Here is a 22,898-nt window from a genome sequence, read left to right on the forward strand (position 1 = left end):
TGAAAAAACAACAACAAACTATATATATATGTATATACTTTTAGAAATACCAAATAATAACCATTCAAAATGTAATTTTATCTTGTCCCACCCCAGACATTTCAGCGCACTAGTTGGAGCACAGCGTCGGGTATCTTTTTTTTTCTTTATAAACCACCACCACATACTCACTCCACTACTTGATGACCTTCCTGCGTACTCATCAGACAACTGTTACTAGTGAGGCAAAACGTCTCGTGGGCATTTTGATGCTAGTGTGAGGCGAGACTGAGGTCAAGCGTCATTTGAAAGTTGGAAAAACATTAATAATACTATAAGCAGCTTATTTGATGTTCTAAAATATATTTATGAATTATTTACTCTATGTATGGTCAAGCGCCCCCTTTACCACAGGAGAGGTGACAAAATCCTGGAGCCATCCCTGACTCTGTCAAATGGTCTACCTGCAGGGATGTCTCTACACCGGGGCTAGCATAGCCTGTTTTGTGGTTGATGTTGGTTCTTGCGTTTGGTAATAATAGAGCATAATATAAAATGAGTTCGATTTGAGTCGATGCACTGCTGACTGCCAGATGCTTTAGTAAAAAATAGGCGTTTTTTCGCGTCTCGCAGGTTTGCCACATCCAACATGGCGGACACACTGACGTATAACAGAAACGGTAATCCCCCTCAATAAGGTAACTATGTTCACAGTACAATAAATGTCTATGGTATTATGGTTAGGACGCAAAAAAACTGTCGGTGTAAGTAAAATCATTCTCACAAACACAATATAATAGACGGTACAAATGTAATAAGCGTCAGAAAGCAACAATACGCTAATAATTTCAAAGGCAACGGCATCAAGTGAATTTGGATGTTAAACCCGCAGTGCAGGCTCCTTATGTTTGGTTGGCTTGATGACTACACTGCCATCTAGTGGATAAAGGACGCTTGTCAACAAACCTCATACATTCCATCTGTTGTTTACTACTCATCTACTGCCATTTACAATATAGTAGGCCTTTTTGTTATAATATGTGATTCATATCAATATTTAAATTGTTTTGTCAACAGTGTTACGGAAGTATTTTGTATGTCAGTAATATGAGCGCTGATTTTATTTTGTGGGTGGAACAGCAGAGGAGGAGGAGATTTCCCCCCTTCACTCCTTTTGGACTTCAAGTCCAGACCCCACAGGAGAAAAACACGTGTTGAAGATGAAGAAGCTGGTGGTGTTTCTGCTTTGCCTGGTCATTTTGACCACCCACACAGGTAGGATCCGCCTGATAATTCTTAAAAACCTTAGTGGACTGACTTTATATCAAGATGTCTGTGCATTTAGGTGACTGGAACATTGGTGAAACATTGTGATTACTTTATATTGGGCTATATCCATCCAGCTATTTTATTTAGATCCACATTTTTTTATATTGCTGTCTTGTACCTTATTAAAATATCCACTGCAATAATTAATTGCTATTAAAATACACGCCCTTCTGTGTCTATCTTTTATCCGAAAAGCAAATATCAGTCTTCACAGGTATTTAGCGTTTTGCCACGTTGCCGCGAGAGCAGCAGCCACTGATCTGACTGTGTTGACACACGGATCGCGCTGCGTTCATTTTCACAGCAACTGAGAGAAAACGAGTCCGCCCAGACGGATGGTGCTGCACGGGCCCGAATCCCTCGGGAGTGACGAGGATGAATGGGCACTTTGTTACCTTTCAGCAAATAACCGCTTCCCAAATGAAGCCTGGTTAGAGAGAGAGAGAGAGAGAGAGAGAGAGAGAGAGAGAGAGAGCGCTAAAGGGGAGGGAGGGAGGAGGGACAAGAGTGTCAGTAATGTGTTATTTTAGTAGAAACAGGGAGGATGAGGATCCCTGGGGACCGATGCTGAGGAGACTTGCGAAACACCTTTAAGCCAACTACAACTCGCAGCCGCAAACATTTTGAAAACTAAAAACAAAAACAAAAAAAAGGTACAACATGTTCTATGAATGATAAAACCATGTGTGTAAACATCTTTTTTTTCTTGTCCGATAGACGCCAACCCCATCATCAAGGAGAGCTTTGCTAAGCAGCTTCTGCGTAGCAAGAGACAGGAGAGGCCAAGGACGGCAGGCCACCCTGATGAGCCCATGAGGGTGAGGGTAATTCAGAGCACGCAAGATGACATTAATGACCAGATTAGTGACTATCTTCCATAAAATGTGTGTAAAAGCACCTCATAAATCTATGAAAAACTATATGGACGAGTCATTTTTATACAAACGCATTTTTCTTGAAAGTCTATGTATTTAGGAATAACGCGTTTATGTATAGGCCTTATGGAAGGATTTGCACAGTGACAAAGTCATGATTTTTCCTTCATACATCAACGCAATTCGAACGTGGCTTTTGGCTTAAATTTTCGAGGTTTCCTAAAACCATATATTTTAGTTTTTAATGTCTGAATTCCGCTATACTAAAAAATATTTTTAACTAAATGACACAAGTGGCTAATTGTAATACCTGAAGGAAAATAGGCTATAGTACACAAGCGCGCACACGCACGCGCATACACCCGTGCGCAAACAACATTCTTTGTGTCCAAATACTTTTGAACTCCTGAAAATCAAGGCAGTTGTCTTATTTTAATTTTAAATGTGCGTATGTCGACACCATCAAATGAAAGCAGAAATCCACAGTTTTTTGTTTCATTGTGACTTCCCAATCTCGTCTTCTTTTATCTTTAGCCTACTAGCCTATACCAAATGCTGAATGCACTCATTCTCTTGTGATAATATATTTGCTTCACTTGTCTTTGACATGCACCTGCACCGCCATTTGCTCGCGTGTCCACATCAGGAGCACATGCTTCACATGCAGGCTCTGGACCAGAGAGCACAGGAGACCAACATGGAGCACTGGCTCAACCCTCACTGCTACCCGCGCTGTGACAGGAACTATGGACACCCTGTCTGACGATGAGCACAAAGGTCGCAACGAGTCGCACCCGTGCACCCAAATACATACCACAAAAGCAACAACATGCAAAAAAAAAAAAAAAAAAGTTAGAGGGCTGTTCCCTATGAATGAAGTTTCCCTTAATGGTGGTTTATAATGACAGATCCATCCATCCATCCATTTTCTTGACCGCTTTTCCTCACAAGGGTCGCGGGGGGTGCTGGAGCCTATCCCAGCTGGCTTCGGGCAGTAGGCGGGGTACACCCTGAACTGGTTGCCAGCCAATCGCAGTTATAATGACAGATAAAATGTTAATTCTCTTCTTTTATGAGTGTCAGTTCGTCTCAAAATGTTTGCAATAGGAAGCGAAACATTGAGTCAGATGTAATTTTGTTCATCACCCTGCAAATTAAAATAATCCACTGTATTGGCAGCCGCACAGCTTGTGGCCCACTCAAAAACCAACGAAGAGGTTTTTTTCTTCCTTTTTTTTTTGGTGGGGGAGATCTTTGGCCGTTTGAAAAACCTTACCTGAAAAGTATAGTTACATTTCTTCCTAAAGGGATTTAATTTGACAGAGACAGTAGGCTAATAATAATTAATGTCTGAGTAAATGTCTAGAGGGGATAATCTGATATTCAATTTTGACTAACTGGACAAATTGTTCATGTTTTGTGTCCGCAGAAAAGAGCAGCGTCAACACGATATAACTGATGGGAAACGGAAAGTCTTCCGCAAACTGATCTAATACAAGCGAATGGATAGTGAATATATATTTTACCTGAATATGCATGCTAGTTTGTTAGAATAGGCCTACATGTATTTACAGTTAGTATCCTATAACATGGTGAAATAAATGTGCGTTGTGGAATGAGTGAATAAACAAATATAACAATTATGAGTGAATAATTGAGTCCAAAATGGATTTCAAAATGGTGGTCATTTTGGTTGGAAATGTTTCGTTTTATATATTTTGTAGCCTATGAACACTAAAACAATGACGTGTTGTTCAGATATACCAGCGTCTCGCCAGATGCTGCATGATTTATGTCGGTCATTTTTTATTATTATTTTTTTAAGTGTAATACGCAACAGTTCAGTGGTGAAATTGGTTCAAAGGTCGCCGTGTAGGAATAAACGTGTACGAGCTGCAGGGGTGTGGGGGTGGGGAGATGCGCTCACGCAAAGAGACATTTAGGTCATGCGGGGAATGCAATTCTATCTGCTCAATTCAAACGTATTTGTTTACTCTGACGTGTCATTTTTGCCAGATATAAATCATTCACAGTTGGACGAGTTTCTATGTAGATAGTCAACATTTAATTAAAACAGAGCACTTCCGTTGCGGAGAATAACTATAGGCCCGATTTGAATTGGTTTATAGTAGCAGTATGTGGCCTTGTTATAGCGGCTCAGTTTCCCGACATTTACAATCACAGAATGACGAAACGTTGTTTTTTTTATTGCATTTTCACAGTGATTTAAGGACATAATGCGATTACGTCACTTTTAATAAAGAAGCCATGTTGAAAACTTTTCATTTATTAAAAAAAAGTTTTACAAAAAGTGTTATTTTACCAGTTGAAAGCTTTTTGCTGTTCATATAATAAAATATGCTGTTAATGTAAATACAAAAAATGCAGTTAGGCCTGTACACAACTGTGTATTATCTTAAATTTCAAAATGCTGAACAATTGGAACAAAGTTGAACTTTGACAGAAACACAAGCGAATTAATATTTTTTAACACAAAGTGCTTAAGAACAGTTTCAAAACAACGGCCATAAATGAATATCTGTCGAATCATTTTAAATTACAGTGACATATTTCAACACAAAGAATAGATTTATTAACACAGCAGACACAACATAACAATTGTCACGATCTCCCAGCACAAACAGGGGCGTGGGGGGAGGGCAATACATTCTATCTTGTTATATTTTGCTATTAGTCAAATGTACAAATTTTACAAAACAAAAACATGCATGTAACCAGTGCATAAATGGAAGAGGACTTCATTTCGTCAGTATGCCCAAGTGTTTGCCTTATTAGTTAAAAACAACTTTCTGTTTGTGTCCAAATCATCTCTTATCTTTGAAAAAGCCTTTTGAAGTGCTGCTCTCCTTGATGGTGACAGTCAAGAAGTTGGCGGTCACATCCGTCACCAGGACCTTTTCCACGCTGCACAGAGATGGCCGCCAAGTCACCTCGTCCAAGTCGACGTCCAGTCGGGTCGGGGACGGCTTGTCCAAAAAGTAGGGCTTTTCCGTGGGCAGGAGCTGACTGGGGCCACTCTGGTGCTTGGAGGGCCTTGAGCTGTTCGTAGTCCTGTATGAGTGCAGTTTGCCATCTGCGTAAAGCTGCGTGTAGGATCCCCCAGCTGTCATTGGTCGGTTTTGTGAATAATGGTGGTGCTGCCGATGGTGTTTATGGCCATGACCGCGGTTCTCAGGGTAACCGTGATGAGAAACTTTGAGCAGTCTCATTTCTTGACCACTCTGCAGCTTCAAATGTTTTTGAGGGCCCGCCAGCTCATCGCCTCTCCTCTTGCTAGGATTGGAGGCAGCAGAGATGCTGTCCTGGAAACGCAGCTTTGGCTTGGGCCCTCTCTTTTTGGGCATATGCGCCAGCCCTTCGGGGTTGGTTAGATTCGGTGGTCTGACACATAAGCTCTCTCCTCGGTTAACATCACTGGGAGGGAAAATTGTGGGAACAACAGCTCTCAGGCCTTCTCGGGCCCTCTGGGTGACAACAGGCTCTGATGTGGGGTAACTAATGCGTATTCCTTGCACTGCCTCATTCCTAAACTCATAAGACTTGGGGGCTTGAGCCTATAAAAAAAATTAAGACAAATTAGAAAGAATTCACACAATATTACACATTCTTAGATGTTTATGGGTCAAGTTGAATCACTGTTTCACTCATTTTGTACCTTTTTAACAGTTTTGTTACTAGACTTCATTTGCTGCACAGGGAACCAAGCTTTAACAGTGTCATTTAGGTGTGACACTGCTATAAAATGGACAATTAGAGGACCAAGTTCCTTCCTGGACCTTGTCTTCACCTCTGAACTTCCACTGACCCTTTTTAACAACACTCTTGTGAAGACACATGCTGCCATTTAAATTAAGATAAACTTGAGGCTGCTTAATTAGCTAGTTTTAAGTAAAAAAAAATATTGTGGTCATGATAGTAATTGGGACTTACATTTTTTTTTTTTTTTTTACAGTACAACTTTGTTAATAGCTAGCTCTAAGAATGTTCCCTTGTGACTCCCAAAGACTTGATTGAGTGGGCCATGGCACATTAAATGTGAGGTATCAGATATGCCACGGAAATAATCCAATTTCACCTATATTGGTCTGAAAATAATTATTTAATTACAAAAATATTATGTACGTCTGTTCTTCTATCTATGCAGTTGTCCAACTGAACAATTAACCATCACATTTAGTGAAATGTTTGTTTGATGGTGTGCAGTACGATTTTTTTCATACAAAATGTTTGTTTTGGTTCAATAAAGATTGAGAACAAGAGAACACGCTGCTTTGAATACGCATCATTACGATCCAGACAATTCCGGTGAGACTGCGCTCAGTTCATTACAGCGAAACACCACACGTGAAACGAAAAAACAGAAAAACGTTGACTATCCTTACCTTGAGAAGAAACATCTTGGGTTTCGGTCCTCTCTTTTTGGGCCCGAAGAGCTCCCTTTCACGCTCCCTGTTCGGAACACAGCAAAGCGAGACGCCACTTTCAAGTGTCAGCCGAGCAAAGTGCACATGACACCACGTCACAGCTAACGTACCTCTGCTCGAAAGCTGCAAACAGACGGGAGTCCAGAATATTTTCCTCCGGTTCCCATGTGCTGTATCTGTCGGGTGGGGGGGATTTACAACACAAAAATGACGGTTGATATGGATTGAGGAAGCCGGCACGGCGTGGTCGTCTCGTTAGCCCAGCGAGCTGCGCTCCCTCGTCGAGCTTTAATTGTGCTAGCCGCGTAAAGCTAACGACAGCTACATGTGCATTGACACAAAATGCGCCACAAACACAAGAGAATAAAGCGAGACTTACTTAGGAGACCATCCCTTCCATTTCACAAGGTACTCGAGCCGACCCTGCATGCCGTCAGAAACACAACAGGCGTGACTTAGCGTGCATTAGTATGACAAAACAATATTTTTTATTCACATCTAGTGAGACGACCGGGTACGTGCCTTCCTTATCCTGCGTTTGATGATCGATTCAGCGGCGAACACCCTCTCTCCGACGGCAGACAGCTCCATGTTGACTCCAGTGCTACCTACCGTTAGCTTGCTAGCGTTAGCGAGGCAGATCTTTTTTTTTTTCTCTCTCTCTCCAGTCTCTGCCACTCTGAATTCCCGACAGACCATAATACTAACGAGCAGAGAATGGACGTCAGCGCATTTTTTTTTACACTGTTGCCAGGGAACCGCAGTCGGTGGACCCACTAAGACGACGCCCATTGGCCCAGCCGTTGCTACGTGATCGGGTTGCTAAGTGAGGGGAGGAGCTTATTTTGTCTGACAGAGCTCCACAGTGCTATTTCTCATTACTACAAATGGCAAGATGTGTAAATAAATAAATAAATATATATGTATTATGTAAAAACAGCCCCTTCTACGGTTGCCGCTGTTTTGCAAATTTGAAGAAATTAGCTGTAAGCGAATAACGACATGTTTTAAGCACACAGCATAGAGGGAATGCGTAAATCTACACCGCACAATGACATTAAATGCTTTCTATTCTATTCTATTCTATATGATATGTCTATTTTCGTTCATTCAATCCTGCGTGCTCGTTTTGTAATGTCGTTTGTAGCATTTTCAACTTTGATCACAATTGTTCCACTTTTCTGGATTCCTTTGCTTTTTACAAAACATGTTTAAGAGGAATCCTTTTTATTCACGAAATCAAAGCCTCGCGGCGTCTGCGAACGTAATTTTTGCTAGAGGTTACATCTTTTTATCTGATTGTATCAACAGAACAGATAAATCCAATTGAATGAATTAAACTGTGTCGTCAGAATAAAATGTGGAAGTGAACTAAACGGCTGTGTCTTTTCCCCCATTGCCCCTTAGAATGATGACACGAACGTCGGTTATTTTAAATCATGCTCACAATTGCATGTCCGCTTTTGTTATTGGTATACACTACACACATATTACTCAACAACAACAAAAAACACCTTCCACTTCCCCTCGGAAAAAATAAATGACAGCGACTTTATCTTTGCTTCAAGCCTGATGTGCCAAATCATGCAGGAACTGAGCGCATTACAGTATACAATAAATAAATAAATAAATAAATAAATAAAAATGTTCGTTCATGAACTACAGCAAAAATGTACTCAGTCGTCAAGCCTTAATGCAGCCGCTTCCAATTTGTTCAGACCAATAACAAACATGTTGATTTGTCCATTTACAGATATTTAAAAATGTAAGCAAACATAATAAATGTAACAATTGTATAATAATAATAATAATAATAATTTTAATAATAATAATAATAGTAGTAGTAATAATAATAATAATAATACTGGTAGTAGTAATAGTAATAATAATAATAATAAAAATAATAATAAAAATAATAATAATAATAATAATAATAACAATAATAATCTTTATTATTATTATTATTATTATTACTTAATTATTCGTATTGATGAGTAAAAAAAGAAAAAATGTTAATAGTAGCAATTTAAATCAACCCGCAACCCTAATGAGAACAAGCGGAATAGAAACTGGATAGATGAATGGATGGATATTAATAAATGATTTATTTTGAAGTTGTTGTCGTCGTTGTTGTTGGTTTAAATAATACAAGAGAAAAAGGATTTTAATGATAGTTATAGTGCTGTTATTGTTAACTGTATGTTTTAATTGTATTGAATGTAAGAACTGTACACATTCTAAAATAGGCCTACCAATAAAAAGACACGGGAAAAAATACGTAATTGTTTTTGCGAAGGGATGGGATACACGTGAGATAGGCCAACATTATTAAACAAGTATGACCCTCTTTACTGTAGCCTACTTCATAGTGTAGCTCAATAATACATACTCAGAAATCGTTTAGGCGACTATAGGCCTATGAATTTCGTTTGGAGGAGCCCACATAAAAACAATTGAGTGTGTGTGTGTGTTTTTTTTAAATAAGCCTTCATGATTTTACATTGTGTTATGGGCACATATATAAACAAAATTTCGAACGCGCTGGGTTAAAACATGGAATTATTCATTAAATTCTCCAATTAGCTTCAGCCTGGTCACGATGGAAACAAATTACTGTACCATGTTTCCACAAGGGGCGCTTTTTATGCATTTTAGTGAGAATGTATCACGGCATGATTCTGGTTTCTGCGGATTAATTTAATAATCACTCGTTGAGCATTACTGGTGCGTTTTGGGGTGGTTTCCAAGCCCCTGAAAGAGGAGGAGAATTGATTGGCGCACCTCAAGCTGAATGTGGTCTCAACAATTGCTGCATGCAGTTCGAATACAATTTCAGAGTCTACTAAAATATATGCGCGATGTGCAGGACAATTTCAGTATATTGACATACAATGCATTCAAATGCAATGCAAGCCGTTATCCCGATGCACAGGGTAGCGCCTGCGCGCAGTGCTACAGGCCAGATACACGCCACTCATTGAGCCGCTTGAGTCACATTTGCTTGTACACCATGCAGGCCCGTCAAGGACAAATAACGCATCCTATTTCTCTGTTCACCTGCTTTAAGAGGGACAATGTATCGCAGACATATTTTATAATTTTCCAGACCGTGCATGAGAATGAGATTATTCGAACTGCGTGTCTTTATTGTGATTTCTCACAAAACCATGGAATGGGATTGGGATCAAATGCCCTCCTCAGTCCCCTGCAGACTGTTGTTATGCATCTGTATTTATTAGAGTATTCATCGAATATCGAATTAAAGAGTTGATTGTTTATAAAAGAAGCCGCAGAGCAGGCCTGGCGCGTGCTGCACGCAGTGAGCAAGACTTGCATGCGACACAATCAGCATGACAAGGCGACGTGGCACGAAACCGCAAAACAACACGAACGAGCAGCTTGGGTCGCCTTTTATTCGCCCTTGTGGACTTGGCAGCTGTTGCACACGCAAAACATGACATTCTGATACTGCCGCAGCTGCTGCGGTGCTTTTCCCCCCACCGACATCAAGGACGAGAGCGAGCGAGAGGAGAGATTGGATGGCGTGGAGAGGACAGCCATTTTCTCCTCTTCTGTGTCTACGCACATCCGCGCGTGAAAAACGCACTTGGTTCGAGTTGCGGGCTGAGACACAGGAAATGGCAGCATTTGACAGGCATTCGCAGATCACGGCAGTATACCGACAGACAACGGTGCGCAACGCGATTAGCGTCACGTTGCTCCGCACATTTCTGCTTTAAAGCGAGCTCCCGTTTTAAAGCGGAACAGCAACGAAGTGAAATAAATGTAGGAAATCGGAAAACCGCTGCCAAGTACCACTTTCATGGGAAATACACCATGTGCTCTCCACATGGCAGCAGTTTCGTCCAATATCACCACCTACCTTGGTGTTTGATGTTGGGCATGCTGTAAACGATGATGCAATCCCTGGTTGGCATGTAATAACACATAAGTGTGTTTGTGTGTGTTTAAATATAGGCTACTGTTACATTATAGTCATTCATATGATTAATCTATTTAATGATGCTCATTTAGCAAACATATGAGATGACATCATGAAAACTAAATAGTGCTCATCATGAATGTAGGTAGACTCTAAAAAGAGAATTGTTGAACAATTTAATTGTTTTAAGTGGGATCACACGATTGATTGAAGTTAATACAAAATTACACTCTTAAAAACAGTTGGGTCAAAAGTAACCCAATTATGGGTCAAAAATGGACCGATCCACTTTATGGGTCAATTTGACCCAACTTTCTTGGGTTGTTTTATACAAAATGACCCATTCTTTTTTTTTTTTTACCCAAAGCATTGGTCCATTTTTTTTTACCCACACTTGGGTTATTTTTTACATAACTGTTTTTAGAATGTAATATATTAGGTATAATGAATTCAATTAAACATAATGATCTCAAAATTAAACTTAATATATTAACTTGGGTTAACTTAATTTAATTGTGTGTTACAGCTTGAAGTAATTCAATTAAATTTGTTCAACAAATTTCTTTTTAGTCTTAAGTTGATTCAACTATTCTCTTTTAGAGCGTACACTCTAAAAACAGTTGGGTCAAAAACCCAATTATGGATCAAAAATGGACAGATCCACTTAATGGGTCAATTTGACCCAACTTTCCTGGTGGTTTTATACAAAATGACAAAAATTTTCGAACCAAGTAGAAGATCGGTCCATTTTTTACCCATAGTTGGGTTATTTTTGACTCAACTGATTTTAGAGTGTAGCAGTCAATATGCAAAGCAATGTAAAAGTCCTAACATCAACCCAGAGACCATTTTTAACTTGCAAATAATTTTATTATTGCAAAACTTAGGAAGCATTCACTTTGCCTGCACACAAAACATGAAAGTGCAACACTGCACACCCCTCAATGCACCCAAATTACATGTTGGAATGGTTGTGTTAAAACATGCCATATAAAGTGAGAGGCATACAGTATAATGTAAGACACAAGCGGACCTATCTGTACATGCTTGTACAATCTTTTGAGATTGCCACAGTGAAGTTATTCGATAAGGGTTTGATATGTGCTTATGAAATACATGCTAAACCCACCGAGCAGATGTGTGGGCCACACAGAGCGTGGAGAGCAGAATGATAGATAACCCAGGTGGTGGTACGAATCGGAGCTCAACTAACACATAGATTTGTGATTGTGATACTTCACATGAAGAACTCCCATTGCAGTGCTGCAAACAATAAATTAAATCAATGCTTGTACTGCCTTTCAATGGAGCATCCAAGTGTCAGACAACGCCAACAGGGACAAATAAAATATAAGCAACATTGATCAAGTCAAAAATACAAATGACACTTCTTGACAAAGGTGCTTTCAATGTTTCCAAACAGCATGTATCTGTCCACCTGTCCACTCTTTTTTGCTAACACGCACACACACATACAGTGTATATTACCATGTTTCAATATAAATTTCTTCCATACAAACATTTCCATAAAGCCTCTATTCTTTACAAGTGTTTGAATGTAGACTGTAGCGAGCACAAGTGGGAAAAAAACATCAACAAGAATCTATTAAGTGCATTTTCAGTTCGTTCTAACATTCGTTGCTTTCTGAACTAAGTTTGAAATTACTGCATGTGCTAACATCACAACAAATACGGAAGAGGATTAGGGTCAGTGAAGACAGGGGGAAAAAAGGTTGGCAGTATTCTCACTTTATTCTCAGAATTCTGACTTTGTGACCTATGAATTGTGGGGGGAAGTCAGAATTCTGATTAAAGTCAGAATTTTTAGAATAAAGGCAGAATCCTGCCAACCTTTATTTTTTCTCTCTTCACTGGCCCTAATCCTCTTCCGTAACAAATGACATGTCATGCAGGAAATAAGCAAATAAAGCAGTAAAGAATCCAAATTCTTGTTGAGTTGTACAAAATGATATCAAAACTGTTTGCACATTCAAACCTCTGAAAATACAAATATATCTTATGTACATTTAGACAGTTACACTGTAACGTACTCCTTGAAGGTAACTGTGAGGCAGTTTGTCGTGATGTCTGTGATGATTATATTCCCAAGGAAGGGCTGGACGGATGGAAACAATGTCTCCACTTTTTCCTTTTCCTCGTCACCAGCGGTCGACGAATCAGCTGCGTCCACACTTGCAATATTTTGCGTTTCAGCCTGGAGCTGAATTGCAGTTTGCTCTTTCATTTGCGAGCGCGTCTGTGTTCCATCCTGTGTGTGCAGTTCTGGCTGGCTCACTGCGGAGGCAGCAACTTGAGGCCTGGACTTAACAATGCTCAAGTCAATGGGCTCCTCTTGATCGTGATCAGCATAGTCAAAGTACTGCGATGAAAAAGGAGCCTGGAGGCCATTTTGGTCAGTGCTAATGCTTTGTGAGAGTGAGGAGCTTAAAAACCTCTTGTTACTCACATGCTCCTCGCTGCAACTGTCAGAAAGGTGTCGCTTTAATCCTTGAAACTTATCTTGGCTTGTGTTTTTGTCCGTGAATGCGGGAACTCCAGTGTCCAGAGGCGAAGAGGCCAGATTAGGCTTGGGTGTCAATTGTGAAGGCTGATGGGCTGGAAGCAGACACTGACCCCCGACCTCAAAGTGTTGATCCTGTTCCGTCACAGCAAGCTTCGTTTGCTGTTCGTTTTCTTTGGTACAAACTCCCGTGAATCCCGAGACGGCTTTGGGTTTCTTTGCAAATCCATTAACGAGGCCGAGATGTTTGACCAGTTTCATCTTTTCCATGTGCCTTTCTGTGTCGTCTCCTTGCGAAAACGTCTCCGCGGGCTTGGATTCGCCATTTGTAACCTCTGTCGCCTCTATTCCATTTTCCATGTATTTGCTCATGACAATAACAATCCGTCCGTTCTTGTTTTTGTTTTTCACAATTTTGAGTTTACTGCCACTGACACCATTATGCTGTACTGAGGCCTGGTCTTTAGGTTTTGCTTTTTCTAGTTCTTTGTGGCCGTTGAGGTCTGCTGGGAGCTTTTTCAGCTCCATGGTGATGTCCTTGACTTTGGTCAAGACGCCTGAAGTCTTGTCCCGGAACCATTTTTGCTGCAGCACAGGAGGGAGATTGTAGCCCTTGATGGGCCGCTCCGGAGCGTCCACCTCTTTGGGCTTTGCAAACACAGACTCATGCACCTGCAGGTCCGGCTGGTAGTGGTGGTGCTTCTTGGTGTTGAGCTGATAGTAGAACTTGGCACCATTGGCACACTGCTCAGTCTCACCGTCTCGACTCGTGGGCTGGTATTGATGATGCGTCTTGCTGTTGAGCTGGTACTGCTGCTTCTGCGGACGCGGCATTGAAACGGAACAGCTGTCTTCTTGCAGGGAGGACTCGTGAAGGTCAGCAAGTACACTGGATCTCCGGGCGAAAGAAGGGACCTGTTCAAGGACACAGACATTAAAAAATATAGCACTTTTGTTTAAGGATGAACCTATTTCAAACACTCATAAGACGCTTACACTCTAAAAACAGTTGGGTCAAAAATGGACGGATCCTCTACTTGGGTCTATTTGACCCAACTTTGAGTCAAGAAATGGGTCTGTCAGTGTAAAACAACTCATGAATATTGGTCAGATAAATTTACTTGGGTCAAAAATTGTATAAGACAACCCAAAAAGTTGGATCAAGTTGACCCATAAAGTGGATCGGTCCATTTTTGATCCATTATTAGGTTACTTTTCACCCAACTGTTTTTAGAGTGTAACATAATCTTGGTGTAGAGAGAAAGTAAAAGATTTCTAAAGCAAGTACATAGTCCAACAATTCTAATTTGGATCAGTAAGGAATTTGTAGATAAACTCCTGCATATCGCTGGGGTCGGGCTGAAACCTTGTACCTTCAAAATACTCACTTAGGAGACCCGAAAACAGCATGTTTATTTAACCATTAATTTTACATCATCAAAGAGAGCAAGCCATGTTCAATACTTTAGATTGGTCAATCATTTGTAAAAAAAAAAAAAAAAAAGGAAAAAAAGAAAGAAAGAAAATTTACCAGGTTTCGGCCTGACACCAGTGATTACGCATTAATTATTAGTGGTGTCATAAATATGGCCTGTGGCCCATCATCCATTTTCCAGCAGCCTTCAGCATATTGTTGCTGCTATGTGAAAAACACTTATGTCCACCCCCTCACCCACATTTATTTTTTTTATTTTTTACATATTTGGGGATGTCAGCATTCAGTTTCATCCCAAAAACATAAAAATCTAAAAAATAAAAAATACATGAATGTTTTTGACATAGCAGCGACGATATACAGTACAAGTACAATATTAAAAACAACTTTTGAAATGTCTTACAACCTTTTTGGTACAGATGTTGAAAAAGTGTATGTATTTATGTGTGTGTATGTGTGTTGGGGTAGCACCACCCACATCCCCCCACATGTGCAACACATGTAGACATGCACAGAAACTATTTACAACTACAATAGTTAGAACATTTCTCTTCGTAATGCCTCCTCTACTTTCTGCTGTCTGTGTCAAGATCTGATTTGTGAACATATCATGTTATTAATTGATTAAGATCCTCAAGTAAGCACACCTTTAAAAATTGGTATCTTAATTTGTGTTACTCTTGCTTTGATTCTGAATGTTGACATCTGCTCAGGGAAGGGGTGTATCTATTCTAGTGGGTTACAGGTGGGCCATCCACCAATCATAAAAAAAAAATAATCCAGTTTGCCTTGGATGTTTAAATGAACTAAAAACAAAACGAAAAAAAAACAACAAATAAAAATAGCTACAATCAAATTGGACAATGTCAAAGTGGCCCTTGCATTTTTGATTTCTCTGTATACTGACCTCGAAGGAAAAAAATTGGACACGCCTGAATTAGATGCTTAGTAATATTTTACAGTATTGCATTGGTCACTGAGAAATGTTGCAAAAATGCCCTGTCGGAGGAAAAAAACAAGTTATTATCTTCAGAATTTGCCTGAGGTGATGCCCATGTCTTGTGCTGCACTTGATATACTGTACATGCCAGCTAACCTCGCGTTTCACTCTGCCCCCCCCCCCCCCCCCCTGCCATTCACGAGCACCTCTAGCGACATTTGTTTCAAGTGTTTCCTGTGGCAGTGACCTCAGCGAGGAGGAATGCCACCGGCACGCTTTGTGACCTGTCACTGACTTTAGCATGTGTTACCATTGACACATTCCAGAGAGATATAGAAGCAGTCCTCTGACCTTGCGGTGGGTAAAGGATGCGCAAAATGTGACATTCACATTCTTGCAGCTACAGCTACTGTATTTACCTTAGGTCACAATTACAGATAAATGTAGTATCTCATTTTGTTCTTATTGTACTGTAAACAAAGAACAAGGTTATACTTATTTCGCCAAATCTAGCCAACAAGAAAAAATTGTTCAGAGAAGTGACTTAACCAATTTGAGAGAAGAAAAAAAAAGATTATATTTTGCAGTAAGTTCCAAATAAACGTAATATGTTAAATGGAGTCAATAATTTGAACTTTTTGCTGTTACAGCCTGCCTGCTTTAAGGCCAACAGTCACTAGTGCTGAGGTTAAAAAAACACACCTACTTTGCAAAATGCCTTACTGGAGTAACAGGGCTGGAGTTCATTAGGGATTTTTTTCAAGATGAACTTCTTTATTTGGCCTTAGTGGAGGTCTGCACACTGAGTGCCATTTTCATTTATTTTGGGGATCCTGCATTGAAAATTGAATTGAACAGGGTCTTCCTAGCAATAAAAAAATACAACACTTCAATTTTAAAGAATAGTCAGATAAATACGAAAAATATAATTATTTTTAGAGCGTGGGGGCAATATTCCGGGAAAAAAAAAATTGCATATTTGCCACTTTATAGAGTCACAAATTTGAAAGTCCACACCCTGGGAATCAAGCATTTAAGCTAATATGTTCAAATGTAAATTTACTTGTACATTTATGTTTCCAGAATTATTATTTACACATTTTTGGTATTTTTTTGTCTGAGCAGCTAAGGTGATGTGTCAAATCTGCTGCTCTCCGTCATTCACTTGCATTTACCTAAAGTATGCTAGCTTGTGATTGGTTGGTGTTAGTCAGCTGCAGGGATCAAAAAGTGTTGTCGCTCTAGCTGCCGTGTATGACGAGTAAAGCTTAAATTAAGAATGAATCCGTCTCCATCCTGCCTTTTCATTTTATAAACAGTGACCCATTAACCACCAACGAATCCTCACATTAGACTATAGCTACGCTATGTGTATTTCTCGTAAGTTTCTGAGTTTTGTTCTTGCAAATCTGCTTGTCACTTTATAAAGTGGCAAATTTGCCACTTTATAAACTTTCATATTTGCCAAAAGTGGCAAATTTGCCACTTTATAAAGTGGCAAATGTGCATGTTTTTTCTCGGGATATTGCCCCCACCCACTAAAAAATATATATTTAGACGTGGCCCTAATACACCGTCGTAGATAAGGACTTGCTACACTGAGCTCTTCTGTCTCATGTTAGTCCCCACACTCAACAGAATATAGAATTTTAGTGTTCTGTTGTTGGTACTAATTCTTCATTCCCATGCAGCACTATTGTCTTACCTGAACGAGAAGGTGCTTGGGCTTCGGTCCTCTCTTGCGATAGCCCAGCAGCTGCTCTTGACGTTCCCTGTGTTTGAGAGAAACAGCAGGCCGTGAAGGAAGCTGCCTTATTTTGAGCAAAGTTGCTGTCACATGGCAACACAATACAGTAAATCATAAATTAAGACAACGTGAGCCCGACTGGAGCTACTGATCTGCAAAAGTGCAACACTGAAGTCAAATGAGCCTTGTCCCACCAAAAGAACACCCCACTGGTTAGGGTAGAGGCCCTTGTCGACTTTTTCCCCACTCTCTATACTCTTCTCTCCACGGCAGTAACTCAATACTGCAGACAGAAGTGATGTCAGTCCCCTCCCCCATCCTCCTCCCTCACATCTAATTACAGTGACGTATTTTCATAACCTGGCATTCGGACAATTTGGCTCCCCGGAGAGACATGCAATTAGTTTCAATAAAATATCTCCTTTAGCGAGAGACTGAGAGAAAGAGAGTGAGAGAGGGAGGTAATTGTTAAAACAGATGGGAGAGTGATGTCCATGTTAACGTGTGACCTGCGTCTAAAAGGTTGCAGTGTGTGAAAGAACACAAGGGCTTAGAGAAAGGCCAGTGACAGGTTAACACAATATGCATCTAAAATATTCAGTTCCACGCTTGAGGCCAGTCAGCCACTTAACAGACTTTTTAGCAGTTAGCCAAAAGTTCACCACAGAAGACTCTCCGCTAATATGGAGCACAAGGATGTTAGTCACATTTTGACATTTACAGATCATGTGATTTATGACTCCAAATCTGTTCAGTGGTAAACAAAAAGTTCATTTCTATGTGCATTTTCTATAAATTAGGAACAGATGAAGACAAGATGTGTAGCCTTCCTCCTAAACTAGTACTTCATGGAGATATTGGAATTATACTGAGAAAAGCAAGAAATGTGCTTAGAATGTGCTAGGAATAAAACACTGTTGTATTCAATAATAAATGTGATGGCAAATGTTTTAAATTGGTGTCAATTTGTTACAATACAAATGTGGACAGCAACTTTCCACAGTAGCTTGGAATCATTTGTAAAGAAAAACAAATGAAGTAAAAATCAATGTTATGTGGATGTTGTCGCAGGTGCACGTGATGACTTGATGGTGGCACACAGGCAGCACTCAAGCATGATAACCTGATGCTGACATGCAAAGAAAGATCATGTGACAAAAGGGCTGATGCTCCACTTTGCTCTGACCTTAACCCCGATTTGACCCTCTGATGACACCAGTTTTAATCCTAATCCATTCTTTATGATGGTGTTGAAAAATTGACACGTGAGGCGGACAGTTTATCGTCAACACCGGATTTTCCTGGCTCTTTGCCGAGGCTGCAACGTTTTTGCTATAAACACACGCTTAAAACATGTTGATGATTGAAAGATGTCAAGTAATGTGTTGAAAAACAGGAAAAGTTGGGAACGGTGAGTTTAAACATGTATAGTCATGTTAATGCATGCGAAATAAGGGCTTTGACACCTGTATGGCTGGTTTGTCCAAAAAAAAAAAACAAACTTACCTGTCTTCAAAAGCATCAAGTAGCCTTGGGTCCAGAATGTTTTCTTCCGGTTCCCATGTGTTGTACCTGTTGGGAGAGGTCATAAGTGGACAAATACAAGACACGTCGTAACTGGGGGGAAAATGTTGATAGTGCTAGTGCTTAGTTAAATCATATAGGTGATCATGCTGACACAAATATAGATGCATCTACGAGCTAACCACTACTAACTTTGAAGGGCCTACACTGAATGTCAAAAAGGAGAGGTGTGTGCACGTCTTTAATTGGGCCATTGTGCATTGCACTCATCATTTGGGCCAACGTGCAAAAGATCTCAAAGTGAATACAAGCAACCGCCCATGATCCAACGCAGTCGTTTGTGTTCGAAAGTGACAGTTGCGGTTGTCATTGCCGACGTTTACGGGGTCACTTACTTTGGGGACCATCCGCGCCACTTGACCAGATACTCAACCCTTCCCTGTGAATGGAGAGATAAGCAGCGTAAGCAGCGACAAAAAACACGCTCTTCGGCTCATCTTAAAAACATCACGTGTTGTCAGAACATGTAAACAGTCGGCGCTAAGAGGACGCTTCATTTCCATGTGACTAACCTTCCGGCTACGCTTCTTCTCGATGCTCTCCACCGCAAAGACGTGCTCTCCCGCGGCGGGAAGCTCCATTTTCACATTCAAGTGCAGCAGCGCTTCGTGTTCTCTTTGTTTTTTAAACTCCCTCGTTCCTTTCGCCTTGCGACACCTTAGCTCCTTCAAATAAAAAAAAGCACAAGAACACGCCTCGCTTTCCCCTCGGACCCTCGCTCTCTGCAGCAGAGGAAGGCTGGAAACTGCAGCCAGAAAATACTTCATGCAAATAGCCGTTTGTGTGACGTCAGTTGAGGGGCGGGATCAAGGGGGCGGTGTAACTTGGATGCTGATTTCACGGACGGTTGGACTATTACAAATCTTGAGGGACATTTTTCCTACTAGATAAAAAAAAAAACATGTACACAACAATACACTGCAAACAAATTGTGCTGTAGCTGTTTTCTTTGTTTGCAGATCTTCTGTCACTATTTTCTAAGTCCTGCAAATTGAAAATAGATGTGCCTTGCAGTTGCCACACAACAGAGTATAAATCACTTACATATCTCCTCCCTGCATGCGTGAGAATCAAGTTTAACAAAATGGCTACCAAACAAATGAGCAGTCATTGAAGTAAGGAAGATAGAAAGAAATGTTTTGTAGTGCAAAAGTGTATGCCTAACTGTAGACCTTAAAACGTGACAGCACTTTGCCCGTATGACTTCCGGGCGTGTTATAGCTACCTGTTTTGCAAATACTGTATATTGTTCCCAGAATGCATTGTGTGGCGCAGTTAATATAGTTATAAGATATTAATCCATGTCATAATAGGTGTGTGTGGGAAGGACCAATCACTGCTCACCAGCTCTCGGAGTTTGGTCATGTGACATTCATAAATTGAGCTGTAATTGGTCGTTAGATGAGCTCTGACCAACAGTGATGTCATTTTCAGTCGACAGCAAGTGGCAAAACGACTGTCGACTGATTGATGAAAAAATGGATGGAGTTTGCTTTTTAATTCATATTACACAAATACAACATTCATCAGAATAATGTGTTTAGACTAGTAGGGCTGCATAGCACATATTATTGCAAAGGATGTTTTTGGTTTGACTTACCCTTTAAAAGGCTTTCAGCACTTTATGCCCTATTAACTGCACCAATGGTATTTATAGGCTTGATCGTTGGTGTCAAAAACACCATTGCAAAGCTTCAATAAGCTCTCCAAAAGATAGAAAGATTAAATGCAGTTGTAAACCTCCATTCTTTCCTCACAATTTCCTGACAGAAAGGAAAGAACCAGGGAGGTGTTAAAGATGGACTAAAATTGTGATAAACTCCTTGAGAGACAGAACATGGGATCAGCCCAACACAAATTATTTTCTAGTCATTGTCACTTACTAAATCAAGACACATTTCCATATTGTCAAATTGATGTTTGATTGGTTAAATGTTATGCTGCCTTCAGATCACGTCGCTTACGTGGTGGCCAAGGCAACACTTTTATTCAAGCTATTTAAGTTTTGTTGCCAGTGTTGGGAGTATCGTATAACAAAACTAGCAATTTCCATAAACATGACGTTTCTCAGCAACTAAGTAATGCAACATAATACATGAGACTATGATGCACTATAACGACATTTCATGATGGTGTGCGCTGTCAGCACTAAATTTCCCCATGCACCAGGGCAAAAGCTCCACACTTCAGAGGTGCTTCGGGTCACACGGGACACACCACAGCCGGCCATTAAGAACCTGCTCTCAGCCCCTTGACCCCTCACTAATCTCTGGATGGAATGTCCCACCGAGTCATCGCAGTGCAAGGCACACTGGAGTGGCAATGCCATCAGTGTTGTTTTTGTCAGCCATTTTAGTTTTAGTCTTAGTTTTAAGCTACTTCTCAACTGGAGTTCTTGTCTTTTCTTCCATCAGATTGCTTTTTGTGAAACGTCACTAAATCCTGTTCCAATTGAAGTACACATAAACCAAGAGCACATTGGATATCCGGATGTTGTTCTTGTCTGGTAGCTTAAACCAAGGATAAATAAGTTGGTGACTTGTAAAAAAAATCGTCTGGGAAACTATTCCAAGATACATTTTGTGATGCTATCAAAATGGCTGAGGAGAGGACGCACATTTGTAAGTATATATATTTATTTATTCAATATAATTTATGTACGTATCATGCCCATTACCAATGGAAAAAAATACAGTAAATGATCCATCCATTAAAATAAATAAATAAATAAATAACACTTGTGCTGTTTAGTTTAGGGTTGTGGGGAGTTTGTGGCTGAAACAAACAGATATTTAAATTCAGTTCAACTGGGAAAATTGATTTGATATGTGAGGAACTGAGTTTGAGCTTGGTTATGGGATGAACGTACTAATTTATTTTAAATTATGAAAGATATTTGCTTCCTCAAGACAGAAACGATTCTATTTTTCTAAGCTTTGCCGTTCATTTAACTCTCAGCAGCAGTCGAGTGGTCCTCAAAAATACGAGCTGTGGTGAGACATTGAAGGCATCAGGACGAATCACCCGGTCTCTGAGTGTGGAGATGCTGCAGGAGGGTGCCATGGATGGATCAAGTGGCATGTATGGCCTAGGAGCGTTGTACGTAGGCCTATACAATGCACACATATATACAAATGCAACATTTTTGATGCCCCATCTCCATGCGCCAGCCTACTGCCCGATCATGCAAAATAAATGTGCGTGGACGGTGTAAATTACAGGCTATATACAACACTGTTATTGAATCATGCATGTATCAAATGCTTTATTGGTGAAGTGGGAATCACGTGGATTAATTATAGGCTACCTGCGAGGATAAGCTTCGGGAACGGTTAGAAATTCTTTGCCTTGAATCGTTGAAGTTCAGCGTGGGGTCGGATCTCCGTTGTGCGCGTATGACAATGAAGAAGTCAAGGTCACATAAGGAGAAGACGTTTCTCTTGGCACCGCGTCGCGCCAATTTTCTGGTGGATTTTCGTCATGTTGCGAGAGATGTAGGTCAGGATCTAGCAGGCTACTTCAGATGGCGGGAGGAAGAGGGGAGAACGTGCACCATCCGGGATGCTTATTGAAATGGTGCTTAAATATGATGCCCTTTAATGTTATGATTTCAATCACGAGAGACAGTAAACAAAAAACAGAACTCCCAAAGGCCCGAATAACGGCACCCAATAAAATACAGCAGTGGAGGAGTTAAATGCAGATTACAGGCTGCAATGCTCGGCCTATTGCAATGAGGCACGACTGTATTTCCTTATATGGCAATGGGCGAAGCTTGACACAAAACTAGATTATCACGCGTAATGGCCGACCGTTGCACTTGAAGTATCTAAACCGCCCATGAATATTTGGCCTCCTGTTTCACCGGTTGTCTGGTGGGACGCGCGCGTCAGAGAGCCCGCGCGCATTACAACGCACACACACACTCACACACGCACATGCTCAGTTCATTTGCAGAAATAAAAATGTAAAAAGGGGATATAAACGAGATGATTGCTTTCATCCGTCTAGCATTCACTGCCACCTGGCTCTACCACAACGCTGCATCACGGTGGGAGGCCATTCACATCATTTTTGGGAGCAGAGGCGGTTCTGGATTT

General features: G+C 40.5%; 3 protein-coding genes across 3 annotated transcripts; 1 reads left to right on the forward strand and 2 right to left on the reverse strand.

Annotated features, from left to right (window-relative positions):
• Positions 1-1,174: 1,174 nt before the first annotated feature.
• c7h17orf67 (chromosome 7 C17orf67 homolog) lies at positions 1,175-3,814 on the forward strand. The gene is made up of 4 exons (XM_077571332.1): positions 1,175-1,254; positions 2,026-2,126; positions 2,830-2,960; positions 3,613-3,814. The coding sequence occupies exons 1-3, from the start codon at positions 1,200-1,202 to the stop codon at positions 2,944-2,946; spliced, it is 273 nt and encodes a 90-aa protein (XP_077427458.1). The 5' UTR covers positions 1,175-1,199; the 3' UTR covers positions 2,947-2,960; positions 3,613-3,814.
• Positions 3,815-4,454: 640 nt separating this feature from the next.
• Positions 4,455-8,386, reverse strand: cbx8b (chromobox homolog 8b). The gene is made up of 5 exons (XM_077572129.1): positions 7,151-8,386; positions 7,008-7,051; positions 6,739-6,804; positions 6,587-6,653; positions 4,455-5,758 (listed from the first exon to the last, which is right to left on the reverse strand). The coding sequence occupies exons 1-5, from the start codon at positions 7,418-7,420 to the stop codon at positions 5,009-5,011; spliced, it is 1,197 nt and encodes a 398-aa protein (XP_077428255.1). The 5' UTR covers positions 7,421-8,386; the 3' UTR covers positions 4,455-5,008.
• A 3,033-nt stretch (positions 8,387-11,419) lies between these two features.
• Positions 11,420-19,570, reverse strand: LOC144055104 (E3 SUMO-protein ligase CBX4-like). The gene is made up of 5 exons (XM_077570799.1): positions 19,311-19,570; positions 19,134-19,177; positions 18,721-18,786; positions 17,173-17,239; positions 11,420-14,007 (listed from the first exon to the last, which is right to left on the reverse strand). Exons 1-5 carry the CDS (start codon positions 19,563-19,565, stop codon positions 12,607-12,609), a joined length of 1,833 nt encoding a protein of 610 aa, XP_077426925.1. The 5' UTR covers positions 19,566-19,570; the 3' UTR covers positions 11,420-12,606.
• Between the last annotated feature and the right edge of the window lie 3,328 nt (positions 19,571-22,898).

The sequence above is a fragment of the Vanacampus margaritifer genome, chromosome 7 (assembly GCF_051991255.1).
Source record: "Vanacampus margaritifer isolate UIUO_Vmar chromosome 7, RoL_Vmar_1.0, whole genome shotgun sequence".
NCBI classification, from domain to species: Eukaryota; Metazoa; Chordata; class Actinopteri; order Syngnathiformes; family Syngnathidae; genus Vanacampus; species Vanacampus margaritifer.